Source organism: Neopsephotus bourkii, unplaced genomic scaffold, assembly GCF_033783945.1.
Source record: "Neopsephotus bourkii isolate Nb327-2 ecotype Australia unplaced genomic scaffold, CSIRO-AGI_Nbou_v1 NB_1768, whole genome shotgun sequence".
Taxonomy (NCBI): Eukaryota; Metazoa; Chordata; class Aves; order Psittaciformes; family Psittacidae; genus Neopsephotus; species Neopsephotus bourkii.
The window spans coordinates 1203677-1220759 of NW_026902242.1; the positions used below are offsets into that span (position 1 = coordinate 1203677).

At 48.5% G+C, this 17083-nt stretch overlaps 1 protein-coding gene across 8 annotated transcripts in view; it reads left to right on the forward strand.

Moving 5' to 3' along the window:
* AGAP1 (ArfGAP with GTPase domain, ankyrin repeat and PH domain 1) overlaps positions 1 to 17083 on the forward strand; it is a 319948-nt gene that overhangs the window by 60041 nt on the left and 242824 nt on the right. The window contains exon 1 of one of the 8 annotated variants that reach the window (XM_061379185.1): positions 1985 to 3665. The exons of 5 other annotated variants lie outside the window; for them this stretch is intronic. In XM_061379185.1, coding sequence (XP_061235169.1) covers positions 2516 to 3665 — 1150 coding nt within the window. In that variant the 5' untranslated portion in view covers positions 1985 to 2515. Of the gene's footprint in view, positions 1 to 1984; positions 3666 to 17083 lie in introns of those variants that run through there. 2 more of the 8 variants (XM_061379183.1, XM_061379184.1) reach the window with 2 other exon arrangements.

A 17083-nucleotide genomic window follows, 5' to 3' on the forward strand; every position in this document is an offset into this window, starting at 1 on the left:
AACCGGATCCGTGCTAATTGCACAATGGGAGGAGTAGTCAGACAGGGGGAATGTGCTCTTGCTGCTCAGACTGCTCAGGTCTTGGCTGGTGTGGGCACAGTGAAGCGATGCTGTGCATTGGACTCCAGGCAGAATCCCTTCAGAGCATAGGCCTCCATGGTAGTTTTGGACAGAATATTCAATATGAAGCCCATGGGCTGGTTCAGCCTGGAGAAGAGAAGGGGAGACCTTAGAGCAGCTCCAGTGCCTAAAGGGGCTACAGGAAACCAGTCTGTGGTTCTGTTCTGTGAATTATGCCCCTGCTGTGGGGCAAACTCATGACAGACTCCTTAAAGCTGTTGTCCTTTCTCTCTCCATTGGTGAAGCATGACAGGACCTGCAGATGATGGGGTATGGACTGCCAGCAAAGGCAGTTGTGTTCCAAGAAGCCTTTGAAGAAGTCGCAGGGTAGCAAGTTGTGATGAGTATGCAGCTCACTAGAGCATATGATGTGCTCCTCCCCGTGGAGGAGCTGTTGTAGCACCTCGAGCGGATGATGGATGGAGTATTCCCAGCCTGCAGCGCCGGGACGGGGGCAGAGGCCGGGGGATGCCCCGGAGAGGCTGGCAGGAATGTGCAGGCTGTTCGCCTGCCGCTGGAAGTGGTTCCTGGGAAGGGAGGATGAGAAATGGTTGATCCCACTCCTGAAAGCGGCTCGCTTTGCTGGAGCGGCGCGCTGGAAACTGCGGCCCGGATGCCACTGGAGCCGCAATGTCGGCGGTGCTTCTCGGGATTTGCATTCAGTTAGTGTGTACTTGGTAATGATTACTTCTGGATTTCTTATTAGACTCGTGTTCCTTAACAGGTTCTGGCACCTACCTTAGAATACCTATGGGAAATGGCCTTTGGGGTGGCTGAGAAATGGGAACGTCTCCTGTTGTCGTGTGGTAGTGAACCACATTTACAAGGGGCTGCGAACTGTGCTCAGGCTGGTCAAGGGAGAGCTTAGGTTTGGCTGGTCTTAAGGCTTTTTCTCTAAGGTAGGTTTTGATCAGGTGTCTGATGAAGATACACAGAATCCCAGCCTGGTTTGAGTGGGAAGGGATCTTAAAGCTACAGGCCCTTGGCCAAAGCCCCTTCCCAGGTTTCTTGTCAGCCCATTGAGCTGCTCAAGGATATCCCTTATATCTTCATTTTTATGTACTTATTGCTTTTGAACCTTATTGGCATTGGTAAAAGGTGTTTGATTGTAGGTTTGGAAGGGCTGTACAAGGCAGTTGAGGGTGGGTTTTGGAGCTTTTATTTTAATCATGGAACCCACAAACCTTATTCCTAATATTTATTAACCTCCTGTGTCTGCTATCAGGGCTTTCTTAGGACTTTTTCTTTCAGTGTTGGCATCTATTGGTTGTTAATTACTTCATCAACCCTGCTCTGGACTGCTGGAGCATTGGCAGGATGGGTGTGAAAGGAGTGCATCCAGTTTAAATACCCGGTGAAGGCAGTGTTCAAGGCCAGGTTGGATGGGGCTTGGAGCAACCTGCTCTAGTGGAAGGTGTCCCTGCCCATGGCAGGGGATTGGAGCTGGATGAGCTTTAAGGTTTCTTCCAGCCTAAACCCGGCTGGGATTCTGTGAAGAAGGCTGTGTTGCTCTCCAGTCATCCTGCATCCAGGATCTTGGGATGTACAGCAGGGTCGGCTCAGATGCAGTTTAAATCTTGGTGTAAGGCTTGCGTTGCCCTCGCATGGGCTGCATGGTGCTGTTGTCTGTGCAGTGAGAGTGGTGGGTTTGGAAGAGGGAAAACAATCGGTGCATTGGCGCTGCCCTTCTTCCCGGCTGCGCCCGGAGCTCCCTAACGCCGGCCCTCCTTGCCTTGTGTCTCGCCGCTTCCCTCCTGCTCCTGTGCGGGCGGGATTCCAGTCCGGGCCTTGGGCGAGCCGCGGCTGCCGCTGCCCGCCCGCCCTGCGCTCCCCGCCGCCGCCTGCCCGCCCAGGGGCGTGCGCTTGGGCCGGGCGCTCCGGCACCCGCGGCGGGCGAACGGCGGCGTTTGCGTTCCCAAGCGGGCCCCCTTGCAGCCCCGCCGGGGCAGCGGGGCCGGCGCTGTCCGCTCCCCCCCAGCCTGCGGACGGAACTAATCGGATTTACCCGGCGGAGGGGGGGAAAGGAGGCAAGATCCGCAAACGTGCGGTAAACAATGAAATCGAGGGTTGCTGCTGCTGCTCTAATCCCTTGAACACCGGACAGTGCTGCTCCCCGGCAATGCATTTCGGGATCCGCAGGAGGATGCGTGCGGCCGCGGTACGGACGTAGCTGCTTTCTGGATGTGTCTCGGAAGGGGCTGGATACCGGCGGGGAACGGGAGCGGGGGTGACCCCGCCGCGGGCTCCGACACCGCAGCGTGGCTTTAGAACCCATTTCTATTATTAATATCATTCTAATCGGGTTGCGGTGTGTTGCGGTTCTGCGTTTCCAGTTGCGGTTCCAGGGAACCCACGTCTCTCCGACACCTCCATCTCGTTGCGATGCCCGCGCTGGATGCTGCCGCCTGAAGGGAAGAGGGCAGCGGGGACAGACATGTATCTTCTGGACAGCAGCAGCGAGCCGCCGGCCGCCGCCTCCTCCCCGGAGAGGATGCAGCGGGGCACCCCGCAGCGGAAGACCGTGTACCGCATCTCCGTGACCATGGTGAAGAAGGAGCTGCTGGCGCCCGAGAGCGGCCATCCCGGCCCGGAGCTGCCCCGCCGCCGGCGGCGCGGGGGGAGCCGTGCGCCGGGCTCCTCCAGCCTCACCAGGGCCGGGCTGCTGCTGGTGGAGGAGGAGGAGGACGAGGAGGAAGGCGAGGAGCGGGACCGCGTCCCCAGCCCCTGCGGCTTCCGCACCTTCAGGACCCTCAGCACGGGGCAGCTGGAGCTGGGTCGCCTCAAGGTGCCGCGGCGAGCGGGGCCGCCCTTCCCCGCCGAGCTGGCCCTCGGCGGGCCGCGGGGCAGCCCTGCCCCGGAGCGCGGCGGAGAGCTGGGGGACACCTGTGGCGGCGGGGCCGGGCCCGCGGCCTCCCCGGCGGACGAGGATGTGGGGCCGGCGGGTCGCGGCCCGCCGTCAGGCCGCTCGGGCGAGGCCCCGGCGGCGGAGCGGGGGCAGAGCCCCTGGCGACAACCGGGCCTGCTGCGGCGGAGCTTCAGCTTCAGGCACTGGAGCGGCGGCGGGGAGCTGCCGCGGGCGCCGGCCCGGGTGCGCCGGCACAGTAGCTCCGGCTGCCTCCCCGCGCCGCCGCCGGGCCAGGGCGGGGGGGCCGCGGCTCGGGGCTCGCCGCCCGCCGCCGGGCCCCCCGAGAAGCGGAACACGCTGGATGTAGGCGAGGTGCTGAGCCAGGCGGACCCGCTCTCCCAGCTGGAGCGCTGGGAGCGGAGCAAGAGCAAGAACCGGACCCTGGATAACAGCGACCTGCAGCGGCTCTCGGAGCGGCTGGGCCGGGAGGGCCCTGCCGCCGCCCACGAGCACCGGCTCCTGCGGTTCTTCAGCGGCATCTTCGCCCGCAAGGACGGCACCTCCGCCCTCTTCGGCGGCCCCCACGGGCGGTCCCCCCGCAGCAGCTTCTCCAGGTCCAGGGCTTATTTCAGCAGCCTCCGGAGAGCCACGGTGGACATGCAGTCAAGCTCCGAGAGCATCAACGGGTCCCCGCACAAAGGTGCCCTTCCTTGTCTCGTTAGAGGGGCTGGGCGGTGGGGGGGGGTTTGCTGCAGAGCTCCGCATCGGTAGTGAGGGGTGGTAGGGTGAAAGGACCTTTTTGCATGAGGAGAGGGAGATACGGCTCTGGGGTATGTGATGGTTGTACGCAGTAGTGGGTATGGCACGTGTAGTAGTGTGTCACTTGGCAGCTGTGATGAGCTCAGGTTGGGCTGTGTGCCTCCTGAACCAAACGACCCTCTCTGGGTTGATCGATTGTGTGTTCTAGCACAGCTGAGTGAGACGACTGTAGCTCGTTTAATTACAGAGTGGAAGCCGAACTCCACCACTGGTGTATGTAGGTCACTGGGTGGCCCAGTGCTGTGCAGCGCTGGGACTTTCCCCTTGGAGAAAGACTTCTGTCATCCTAAAGGTGGGTTATGGTGGTCAGAAATATGCCTGCTCCCTTTGGAGTAGCAGGTGAATACTGATACCAATGTGTGGTAAATCCTAACCCACTTCTGCCACAGAAGAACTTAAACCCAATGTGTTGTATTTATAGACACAAACTCAGAAGCCGTGGTCTTTGAATTGTCTTATATAGCTGTGTACAAATCTAACTAGTCAGAGTGTTGTTAGTGCTGGATGGAGATGGGGTTGGAAATCCCAGGCTTTGTGAATCCCTAGGATACAAGGAAAACTTGAAAGCGACCCTTACTGTGGAGTGGAAGTGAGAGCTGTCTAGCTGCTTGCTGTAAGGATCTGAAAGGATCATGGTATCATTGACTGGGACGCGTTAAACCAGAAATGCTGGTCGTGGAGCTTCGCTGTAAGACGGGGTGCTCGCTTCCTAGCTGTGCTCTTCAAACCTTTAATAGGTATCTGTGATGAAACATTTAATTAGAGTAGCATTTGAGCACTGAGTGCTTATCGAAGTGGCAAATGATGTGTAAGTTGGTGCTTTTCTGCAAGGCATGGGTATAGTGGAGGATGCTGTCGAATTGGGCTGGGTGGTTTATTGTAGGGAAGCAATGGCTGGAGAGGCTTCATGGTGCTACCAGCCCGTTATGGATCCAGAAGTCCTGCTGTGAGTGGAGCGTGCCTGGAGTTTGAGGCACAAGGAGCAAAGCCAAATATTTAGACTTAGGAACTGAAGATTGTAATATTTTATTGGTGTAGAGGCATTCATGTGGGCTTATAATAATCTTGAAGGAAACTGTGGTCTGACCTTGGTTAAAGTTCGAGGTAACCACAACAGAGTTACTTCATGCAACTATTTATGCCTGTCCTGCGCCAATTTGCTTCCACTGTTCCTGTGCACCAGTCATACATACACACGGAGCACAGTCCTTTTGGCCTCAGATAAGTTGAAGACTTCAGTTAATCAGTAACTGTTGATATGCAGCATTAAGATGTTTTGAAGAGGTGCTTTATGTGCTGCTGTGAAGTTTAGCTGGTAACAGTAACTTTGAGGCTTGTGTTCCGTAAAATGCATCCTGGATCTGGAGATGTGGTTTCAGGTTGGTGGATTGTGGCTCTAGAAAGCCAAGTTTAAACTAATTGGTCTTTAATTTCTCCTGCTGTTTCTTAGGACAAACAGTTTAATGAGATACTGAGATTAGTATGCTTGATACATTTTAGTGTTAAGCTTGGAATGAGCTCATATTCAGCCAAGACTTCTGCTTCTTTTGGTGTGCATGATATGGGTGTGCTCTTGATGTCCGTTGGCTGGATTTTGGAGTCATCATGGAATCTTTATTTTCACATGAGTTTCCTTGCTAGGAGCACAAAGAAGGCTTATTACGTGAAGCTTGTTCCCCTTGCACTGTTGGTGTGTTGTGTGTTTGCTGCTATACACAAGTTAATTGACTTTGTACTCTCTATACAAGGCCAGCATAAGGTCTGTAGAGAAAGCAGGAGCTTTAAACAGTGTGCCTTGTTGGCATTTTCAGCTTGAAGCTATCACTTTGATATTGCAATATGTGCCTGTATGATATTGCTTGTTCCTAATTGCCTTCGCACTGGGAAGCAGGGGATCCAAATGCTGAATTCCCAGCTGAGGTGAAGTACAGTTCCTGTGTCGATCCAGTTTCTTTGGAAGCACGAGTTAACTGTTAACAGAAGAAATGCTGAAGGCACAGGTGAGGAAGATGCAGTGGTCAATCTGCTGCCTGGAGTGCTGTGGGTATCGTGCGTGGTCTCTGCTTCTGTGAGGTTTGCAACACGTTAACGTAATATCTTCTGGACTATGGAGCAAGGTGCCTTCATGGCTGGCTTTGTGTTCAGAATATGACAATGCTTTAGCCTGGTTTCAAATAACTGTAACACAGCAGGCTAATCCTGTACCGGTGTTCCTGCTCTCATGGTGGAGTATTTTTCCATCTGAATATCAAAAGATTCCTGTTGAAGTTCACTTGTCCCTGATTCCAGTAAATTTATGTCATGGTATTCAACCTGTACATTCATTTATTTGAAGTTAGGAAAATTCTTACATATCTACCATGCAAAGAAAAGAATGGGAGAAACCCCCATAAACTTCAAGGGAAGCAAGGGAAACTGTTTCTGCCTTAAAACTGTTTAGGAGAGTTAAAGGGAAATGTTGTTCTTCATCTCAGCTTTGTTCCCCTCAAAGTCTTCAGGATGTTTTTCATGAGAGGAGCTCTTGCTGCTCTGTTGGAGGAGGAAGGTGGCTCTGGGACAGTGGGGTTTTAAACCAGCAGCTTCCTCAGTGGTTCTCACTTGTTGCTTTTAAGTTGTTTGAATAACTTCTCTTTAGGATATATTAAGCGATTTGTGACTCAGAATTGTAGGCTATCAAAAGGAGTATCATTATCATATGATAAACTGCTCTTTTGAGGTTTTTCCCCCTGAGGAGCTAGTTTGAAGCTCTTATCTCAAATTCTCTGCTGTTTGTAGTCATGGGAAGTAGAGGGAAGCTGATAAGTAATCTCTGTTGGAGGCCTTCAGTCTTCTCTCAGAGCTTCACTTGGGATAATTCTTGTTTAGTTCTGTGTCATCTCTTGCTTGCTACCGTAGTATGATCCCTACTCTTCTATGCTGCTAGCATTTCCCCTCAGAGCAGCAGCCCCTCAAACTACTTGTGCACTCATGTGGGTGAGCAGGCAGAGCTTTGGAGCACGTGAAATTTGGGTGCTGTGATGCAGATGCGTTGGAAGGGAGCCCACATAGTTTCCTATTTTGTAGCTGCAGGTTTTTGGTGCTGTGCTGGTATGAGCATGTTCGTTTTTCAATACTGGAGAGTCCCTTTCTTTAATGGACTTAAAGTTGTCTTCTGGGGCTCTTTGAGGTGTTTTGGCTGTTGCGAGTGCAGTCTAGAGGTTGTTATGAAAACTAAATCCAGCAGGTCAGTAGATTGCAATTGGGAAGTAGAGGGAAGCATTGTCAAGCATTGTGGCAGAAGGTTTATGTTAGTTATTGGGTAGGTCTTGTGTCAAGCAAAATGAGTGCTAGCTGCACTGGCACAGCCAGATGATTAAGAACTGGACTGGTATTAAGGTCATGGCCTGAATTAGAGATGGATTAATGTTTGCACAATATTGGAGCCTATGCCAGATGCTCCAGTCATGGTCTTTGTTTTTCCTGGTAAAATTGAAAAGAAGCATAGAATTTCACTGTTGCTCTGTATTAACTCAGTAGTTGAATGCCTGGTGTCAGGAATGGGAAACTTCCTTGGGACAGATCACTGAATGCTTCTGTAGAAGTGTGGTGTGGGCATTTATCTCCATTCCTCACCAACCAAGCTCTGTAAATTCAATTAGCATCCTTCTTGTTTTGCCAGAGACCTGCTGATTGGTTGTACCACTGCAGGTAACGGTGCTGTGTGCATGTAGTGAAGCTCATGTAGGTGACCAAAACACAGCCTGCACAGTGAAAAGAACCATTTAAAACATGATTTCTTTTCTTCCTTTTACCCTAACTACTTGTCTTGCATCTGTGGGTGCTCAGTGTGCCAGGAAGGACCCAGCTTACTTTACTGTTTCCTAAGCCTTGTAAGCCTAGAGTTAACAACAGCGTTTGGGTTTGCCTCTGAGACCGAAGGAAGGGTTGCTTAGAGTTGCTGCTTCAGCCATTAGCTGTTCTTGACTGGAGGCGATGGTCAGTTTGCTCTGGGAGATGGAATCACTAGTCCCAGATGCTGAACCCTTTTTAGCAGTTAAGCAGCCAGAACTTAAAATCGCTCTATTTGACAAAAGAGCATTTCAAAGCAGTATGTCACATGCTGTGCGGTGTTGTTAGTATTGCACTCAGATCTTGGCCTCTTGGATCACCACTGAAGAATCACTCGGGTGTATTTGGAATGAACAGTTTGGCCCTTCCCTGCCGAGCTCATTTTGAGACTGCTGTGCTGATGACCACTGGTAGTTTAATACTGATTGCCCAAGTATAACTATGCAGTTACCCAGTGATTTGTGTAAGGTGATAGCTGACATAGCATGTAACTACAGTTTTCTTTGGCATGGTTGTAGCCTTAGAAATAGATAGTTGGGAAGCAGGGAGTGAGCGCAAACGTCTTTCAAATGCCTGCATGTTAATTTTCACTTTGAGCTGCATAGGATTAAAAAGGAGGTCATTAATGCAACCTGTTAATGTAGTAGTGTTGCTTTTGATAATCAGTGTTAGGATTTCCCCTAGGCAACCGTGGTAAACACATAGGGAAAGGCAATTTCTGCCAAAAAACACAGAATGGGTTTTTTCATGTGTGAGGAAAAAGAGATGTCAGTATATTGAACTTGAGAAACTACCATCAATTTTGTTCATGAAAAGCATCCAACATAAAGCTATTATCTTGATGGAAGCTTAAAATAGGCTGTTAGCTGATTCTGATGTTTCAGACTGGTATATAATGACAGTGTTTGACAAAAATACTTCTGCTTTATTGACAAAATAGTACCAAATGTTTTCATCTTCCTACAAAACAGACGACGAATCCCATCAAGATAATAAGCACATAGTGCAATGTAGCTTCCTGCAGGTTTTTTCTACTATGCACAGAAGACATTAGTAAAACTTAAGTGGTGGGGTTTGGTATTCCTTGAGTTTTCTCTGGGGAGAAGGCAGTGGAGGGATGCTGAAGCTCATGGTCTTCAGTATCAGCTGTGATCCCTTTGGAACAGACAGGGACTTGGGGCAGCATAAGGGTTGGTTTCTGCCATTGGTTGATAGCCTTAAGCATTGGTCAGTCTAATTTGAAGGAGTACTTGTGGAGTGGGTTCAGTTAAGTTAACATTTAGCTTTGTGGTTAGTACTTGTTTTCATGTGTTTGGGTTACTTTGAGGTCGCACAGATGAAGATGGAAAGGTCACTTCTCTGAAGCCATAACACAAAAGTAAATCTTGAAGTATATTAAGACATTACAGAAAGATCTTTATGGGGAACCCCCATAGGATCTGACCGTAATGTCAGATCCGGTAACTGTGATTTATGATGCAGGCACATCTGTATTTTGTGGTTGTAAATACTCCACTTGGGTGGTACACAAAGTTAGGTCTAACTGATATGGGAGGTGCTATAGATTACTTGTAACCTGTTATTTGTACCTTTATTTTCACTAGCTTATAGAGAGAAAAGAAGCGTTAAATGAAATAGAAGAATTCAGCAATGTCAGTTCTGGTTACATCAAAGGGCTGTTATTTTTAGCTGAATTGATGATGACTCGCAGCTCCTGAGCTTGATGAAGTTAATTTCTGCCTTGGAGGTATTTATTAAGAAGTAATGTGGAAGTTTCTTAGACAGATCCTATTGTTAGTGAAGGGTTCTTGTTCTTCACAGTGCAGTCTAAATGTCTGTGAGCTACACTTCCATTTTGTGAATGAAGCCCCAGAGCAGATCTTTACTCTTGGAAGTGTTAGGTGCCGATGTTTTGCAACTTAGATACGAAGGGGAGCTCAAATACTGTGCTGAGTGCTGCCAACTCCTGCCACTTCCAAGTTATTTATAATACCTCTTTATTCATTTGCATTTATTTGTCAGTCAGCTTGTCTGGCTGGTTTGGTAGAGAATCTGCATTCCTAAAAATACTCCTGTGCTTGTGTTGGGCTCACTATGTATGTGCATATATATGGATGGGTTTTGAGAAGAGGGCTCTCTAAAGCTAGTACGATTTCTTATGCGTTACTGCCATGCAAGCAGTTGCCTAATGGCAGTGTCTGTGAATTAAATATAAGGGAAAAGTTACTTCTAAAAGTGAGTGCTAAGCCACGTGCTGCAGTTGTATTTGTGGTTGTATTTGTAAGGAAATGTAATGCATCTATCAAGATGCCCTCAGTCCTTAGTTTTCCTGCTGGTTTCTGTGGATGCTTATGTTATCTAGGTCTGAAGAGGATGGTGTTTTGTCTTCTTCTTGGTGTGAAAGTAAGCATAGAATCCCAGACTGGTTTGTATCAAAGGGACTTTAAAGCTCATCCATTCCCACCCCCCTGCCACAGGCAGGGACACCTTCCACCAGAGCAGGTTGCTCCAAGCCCCTGTGTCCAACCTGGCCTTGAACACTGCCAGGGATGGGGCAGCCACAGCTTCTCTGGGCACCCTGTGCCAGCGCCTCAGCACCCTCACAGGGAAGAGCTTCTGCCTAAGAGCTCATCTCAGTCTCCCCTGTTCTGGCAGGTTAAAGCCATTCCCCTTGTCCAAAGCCCCTCTCCAGGCTTCCTGTAGCCCCTTTAGGCACTGGAGCTGCTCTAAGGTCTCCCCTTCAGGAGCCTTCTCTTCTTCAGGCTGACCCAGCCCAGCTCTCTCAGCCTGGCTCCAGAGCAGAGCTGCTCCAGCCCTCACAGCATCTCCATGGCCTCCTCTGGACTCACTCCAACAGCTCCACATGCCTCTTGTGCTGTTGTCCCACATTAATGAGTTACTGCTTGTTCTCACAGTTAGTTGGCACTTCTTTATTTAGACTGAACCCCCAAAAATCGGTGGCCTTTAGCACCACTGGTGTTGCTGTGATGGAGTATTCTGGCAGAGCTGATGGTCACGCGTAGCTCCTGAAAACCAAAGCCTTCTTTGGGATGAGCATCAGAATGACATACTGCCCAAAGCATCTCCTGCACTTCCAGGGCTGTTAACTGTGCTTGGATCAGAGTAGACTGCCTGGGAAACTGGGATGTTGACCTAACTGTTCCTTATGCAACATCCTAATTCAGAAGCTCTTGTGTTCAGCAATACAGAAATATTTATGTTGGCAAGGCAACAGCTCTTCTGTCTTGATCTCTGTGTCCTGCAGGGAAAAAAAAAATCTTACTTTGTGCTCCTGGACAATGGAAGATTTAACTCTTGTGTGGTTCTGATTGTTGAAGCTGTTGCAGTGGAATGGCCTGGTGTTCAGGGGATTGTGCTCAGGGCTCGGAGAGACACTTAGGTTTTTTCTCACCTGACTTCAGTTGAAAATCACCCTTTTTGCCCCATGCTCAGCTGCATATAGTTGGTGTCCTCGCCTCAGGTTGCTCTTCCTCACAGTCCAGTGGGCCAGATCATTACCGGCTGTCACTGGTATCCCTTTCAGTGTATATATCCTCTCGTCCCCTCCACTTTAGCTGCCCTGTATCTCCATTAAAGTACTTTGTTATAATTCTTGTCTTACAGTTTATTTCTTAGTTTACTTCTCATGCCTTTTCTGGCCCTTTTTAGAGATCCTTTTCCCAAGTATGATATAAAATACATCTATACAAGTAACTTCTTCCAACCAATCCATGATTTTGCACACTGTTTCCCATGTTCATTCCGTGAAGATGAAAGTGGTGTTTTCCACTACAGAGCTAGAAGAACCAAAGTCTTGTTATCTAGTGACAGTGCTCAGGTGGGAGGCAAATCCATTTCCCTGTGCGGAGACATCAGGTTATTGTGCCTGTTTCTGGAGCTGACTTTAGACTTTGGCAGCTCTGGATGCTGGACACTGTAAATCTCAATATGACATACAATATGGACATAACATTCCTTTTCAGACAAGGATGATTTTATGGATTGTCAGGGAATGCACTGGTATCATGCGTCCTGAAATGTGTGGTGAGCTATCGGTGCTGCCATGTAGAGTGAGTTGAAGTATGAATGTATCTTCTTCCATAGGTAAACCTTCTTTGAACTCTTCTTATGGCTTTTGTAGTCCATCATCTTCTATTTCCCACCTTTAGGAAGCCATGCAAATGGGTTGCTAGTTCCCTAATCCCAAGTGAGTACTGAACTGAACCTCAAGCTGTTGAATACCTGCTGCTGCTTTGTAAATGGAGATCGCTTTTTGCTGTGGAAAGCTTTTGCTGAAGACGAAGGTGTCTTGTATCCCCATTGAAGTACTTTATTGTAATTCCTGATTCTGAGTTACTGACTGGGCTTAAACCACGACAGAAGGCAGGCCTGATTTTATGTAGGAGGAACTCAGGAGGTATTTGAAATACTGGCTCAGAAGCACTTGAGAGCTTCTGCCTGCCTGCTTTTGCTCTTCAGGTCACAGTGTAGCTAGAGATGTGTTCAGGTTGCCCAGCTCCACTGCAGTTGTTTAGAGAAATGCAACTGCTCTGCTGTTGGGGTTTGGGTTGGTTTTCTTTTCTTCCTTCCCTATATGATAGCTGGCCAGGCTAAGGCTTTTTCACCTGTGTGCTGAAGGCAAAGTGCTGGTGGTCTGTTGTAGTTTCCTCAAGTGAGAAGTGAGCCTGTCACTATGGTGTTACGTACTCGCACCAATGCTTTAACAAACCATGGATCTGATTCCTAGTTTACACCCACTAGTGCTGTGTTTCTGCTGAGGTAACTTGGTCAAGTGTGTTTCCAAGTGAAATGTTTCCTCCAAGTTGTTCTGTTGCTTCATGTGCTCACTTCACAGCAGTGACATCCATAACTATTTTTTTCACTGTTATAAAGGATGCTTGGTTCAGTGCCCTCATTGTGTGTTGGCAGCCAGTTTCCTAGTGCAAAATTTAGCAATGGCAAATTGGTTTTCATAAGAGGAGTCTAACTTCTGTCCTCAGAACATGCTCTTTTTGACATCACCTGTTGGTGATGAAGTTGGGATATTCAGGTGTGCATGGCTGTTCACACATCCCTTCCAGAACCAAATCACTAACCCGTCTTGTCGTTTTGGGTGCATTTCTGGTGGGAAAGCAGGAACTTGGGAAGGTGAGAAGTGATTTGTTTTCAGTGCTGTTCATGTGGTCTATATCAATGGAAGGAAATCATGCCATGGAGGAAGTCTTTCAACAGGGATAACACTAGCTCTTCTCAGTGCTTGACCCCTTGTGCTTTCTTGTTAATGGCAAGCATGGCCTGTAGTTCTCCAGGGCATGGGGTAACCTGGGCATTGTTAGCTAAATGCCACTGAATGTGAGCAATTCTGGGTAAAACACAACAGCACAGGCTGGGGCTGACCTTCAGCTGGGAAGGACATGGGGGTATTGGTGGATGACAAGTTGACCACGAGCCACCAGTGTTCCCTTGAACCAGCAGGGACAAGAGTATCATGGAATGCATCAGGAGGAGGGTGACAGCAGTCGAGGGAGGTGATGCTCCCCCTCTGTTGACCCTGGTGAGGCCATACCTGGGCACTATGTCCAGTGCTGGGCTCCCCAGTACAAGGAAGACAAGGAGCTGCTGGAGAGGGACCAGTGGAGGCCACAGGGATTCTCAGGGGTCTGGAGCATCTCTTGTGTGAAGAGAGATTTCAGGAGCTGGGCCTGTTTAGTCTAGAGGAGAGCAGACTGAGAGTGGATCTCATCAGTGCAGATCAGTGTCTTAGAGGCGGATGCCAGGAGGATGGTGCCAAACTCGTTCCAGTGGTGCCCAGCAACAGGATGAGGAGCAATGGCCGTGAACTGAAGCACAAATTCCTCCTCAACACGAGGAAGAACTTTATGTTGAGGGTGGCAGAGCACTGGAACCGGCTGCCTAATGGTAATGTTGTGAATGAAGAGATGAACTTGAGATTCTGGGTTAGGTGGGGAGAGGACCTGGAGTTCTGTGATGAAATTCCTGATTTTCAGTTCAGATAGCTGCCGAGCTTCCTGGGTGACTCAAGGTGAAGTTGGTATGAAGATATGTGGGAATGATAGGCTATGGAAAGAGTAGGTTGAGATCAGATAAGAGATCTATGTTTGGCACCGTGTCCGTGTGGTAAGATGGGTAAGCAGGCTTGATGATTACTGTGTGTATGTACTGTAGGCATGGAAATACTGTGAGTATGTTTAGCTGTGTTGAAAACGTGGTTGTGGGAATCCTTCCCTTTTCTTGCCCTTTCTTATCTCTTGGTTTTGTGAGCATAATGGGTGGGGAGTGCAAAGCAAAGTCCTCTGGTTAGTTTGCTTGATGTTGAGAGTGAAGTGTTCCTGAGATTGTGACCCCCTTTCAATATCACCTCCTGCTTTCTATCTTCAGCCAGGCACCTTGGTGCTGTGGAAACTGCAGAGCCTCTTGGTTTCCTTGTGTGAGTGAATTACCTGCTAATGCAGTTGACCTCCAGCCCTTTGAACTGACTTATTTTTAACCTGAAGCAGGGAGGAGAGTTCAAGATAAGTCGAGGCTGATCACAGGGCACTGCAATCATCTCAGGAGTTGTTGTTATTCTAACTGCCATCTTCAGTAAACAGAACTGATTCAGTGAAGAACTTCTGAAAAGCATTTTGAGAGATTCCCAATTTAAGGAAGAAAAACCAGTGTGCTGCCACGGAATGTGCATGTTCTTCAGTTCAGCTGTGCCTGTAAGATAAAAGCACAATGATTGCTGGTGTATAATGATGCTCTAAAACTGGAGAGTTTCTAGTTTGACAGATGGTGTCATCTGATTTAATGGTGGCTCTGACAGTAGAGGTCCTGGACAGCGTGGTGTTCTGTGTTGTAAGGTGGCTGTGCTGCATTGCCTTGTCTTCACTTCTGTGTATTTCTGCTGTGATTGCCAAGTTACACTTTATTGGTTAAGCTAAAAGAGGTGTTTTCGTTAGTTCCTTCAGTCTGTGTAAGAGCAGTTCATAACTCAAAATGCCCTACCCTATCTTGCAGCTTCCTAGCAGAAACAGTCTTGCCTTCAAGGACAGCAGGATTAATACAGGTCTGGTTTGGTCATTCAGCTGTAGGTACCTCTTTCAGAAGTAGTCATCTTCCAAATAGATGCTCCTTGATATGTATAGATGCTTCAGTAGATGCTTCTTGCACTTGGAGCATTCCCACTCCAGGGCCTCCCGGGTAGACGGCGGAATCTTCTCAGCAAGAGGAGTACCAGTTTTCTTATTGTCTGCACTAGATTCTTGGTTTAAGGAACGACAGCTTCCTGTTGGATGGATTTTGCAAGGGCTGCCTATGGGCAGTTTTCATCCCTGTCCTGGTCTGGGTGCAGTGAAGTACCAGTGGTTGATTTGGAGGAACCTTTTGGTCCTTCCGGAGTAGTCAGAAGGTCAGCAAGAAATGAGCTGCTGCTGCTGCTGCTGTTCACTTGGAGGCTGGAAAGCCTGTTAGTTCTGTTCATTAGCCCTGGTGTGCTGCAGAAATTCATTCCCAGCCCAATTCCTTCACTTGGCTGTTGATCCCTGTTAGTAGCAGGCAATAAGTAATGGTGCTGATGAGTAAGGTGATGTGACTGTCTTGTGTTGCAACATCTGTCTCTGCTTCATACAACCACTGGAACATCTGCACAAGAGTGGTTGTCACTCACTGTCCTGGGCTCTAGGTGGTACGCAGGAGCATCTGGAAAGAGGGCTTTCCTGGAATTGGTTTGGATGGGGGAATGGAAACCTGCATTTAAAAGAATGAAGTGGGATTTAGTTGCTATGTTAATTACAGCTTTGCTCTAGGTAAATGTGAAGTGGTACTGTGTTAACCCCCTCCTATGATTATATATATGCCTTTATCCCATCAAATGGAGGCTCCGTTGTGCTTGTTCATTATGGAGGTCAGTCTTACATGTTAGTATTTAATGTAAGTCCACTGTATCAGTCAGTCTTCACTGTTAAATCCCTGCAGGTCCTTAATGTGCGTGTGGGCACTTCGTGGGCTTTCTCCTATGAATCCTTTTATCCAGGGGACTTGAAAAAGGAATAAGCATGCTGAAGGATGTTGCTTTTCAGGGACACTCCTGGAAGTTGCTTGGACAGAAGCATAGGTGATGTGCATCAAGGTTTTCTGCAGTAACCCCCCATTCCTTATTTAAGAAGAGGTGTTGGGATAAAACTCCTTTTCTGTATACTTACAGAGTATGCTCATGTCACAGCTTGCCTTAACCTCTACCCTTGCAAAGTATGTAAGGAATTGACTGATAACAAATCCCTTTCCATCCCCAAATAAAGAAGAAATGGAGTGTGATCCAAGTATGCATGTGAGTTTGTATTTTTAGGGCCCCCAGGTTGAGACATCAACTGCAGTCCATGTAATGTTGCCCATATATAGTGTGGATAAAGAATGAAGGAGGCACAACAGCTATTTTGTGTGCAAGTACTGCTGATGAATCCAGTTTGATACTGGGGGCTTGACTGTGTTCAGTTGATGGAGCTGGTTATTACATGCTGCTACTGACTTACGAGTGTAGTCCTGTTTCCACAAGCACAGCATTTGAACGCAGCCTTTCTTGAGTTCTAGTAATCTTCAGAGCCAGTATCCTGTCCCAAAATACCCTGCTGCTTGCGTGGTTGAGCTGCAAGTGTTCTGCTGGTGGCTTCAGAAGCATGTGTAGGGCTGCCTGTCACTCCGCATTGGCTTTTCCAGCCCTATCTGCATACAGTCTCCTTGCCAGCCCACTCACTGGAGCAGTGGGGGGGGAGTAAAGGAGGAATTTAACTGTTCTCTGCCTGCAGGACGGAGTTGTGTTACCCAGAGAAACACAAGGTTTGCACATTCATCTAGCACATAGAATTCCCGGTACCACTGGTTCTGCACCATGCACACACTCTATTACAGCAGGATTACATGCTTCAACCTCAAACTCAAAAGTTTGTTTCTCTTTGGATCCGATCTGAGTTCCTTTCTTGCAGAATAATCCTAGGAATGTGTCACTGCAGTCATCACAAACACTGCTGGCCTTTTCTGTTTACATGTGCTGTCCCTTGTGCTCCACGGGCTTGCCAGCATGACGAGCAGCTCTGGGAATGCTGTCAGGCCTTGGGGGAGGATGTTGGAAGGGTTCCTTGTAGAAGTGGGCAGTAAACACTGAATGGAAATCACAGAAAACCTGTAAAATTAGTATTATTTTTTTCTTAAGATTAAGGAAAATGGATTTCTGCATATATATTATCATATATATAATATGTATAGAATCATAGAATAGTTAGGGTTGGAAAGGACCTTAAGATCTGCTATACCTATGATATATGTGTAGATATATAGCGAAGACAGGGTACAGGTTCTTCCCTGTGAGGGTGCTGAGGCGCTGGCACAGGGTGCCCAGAGAAGTTGTGGCTGCCCCATCCCTGGCAGTGTTCAAGGCCAGGTTGGACACAGGGGGTGCTCTAGTGGAAGGTGTCC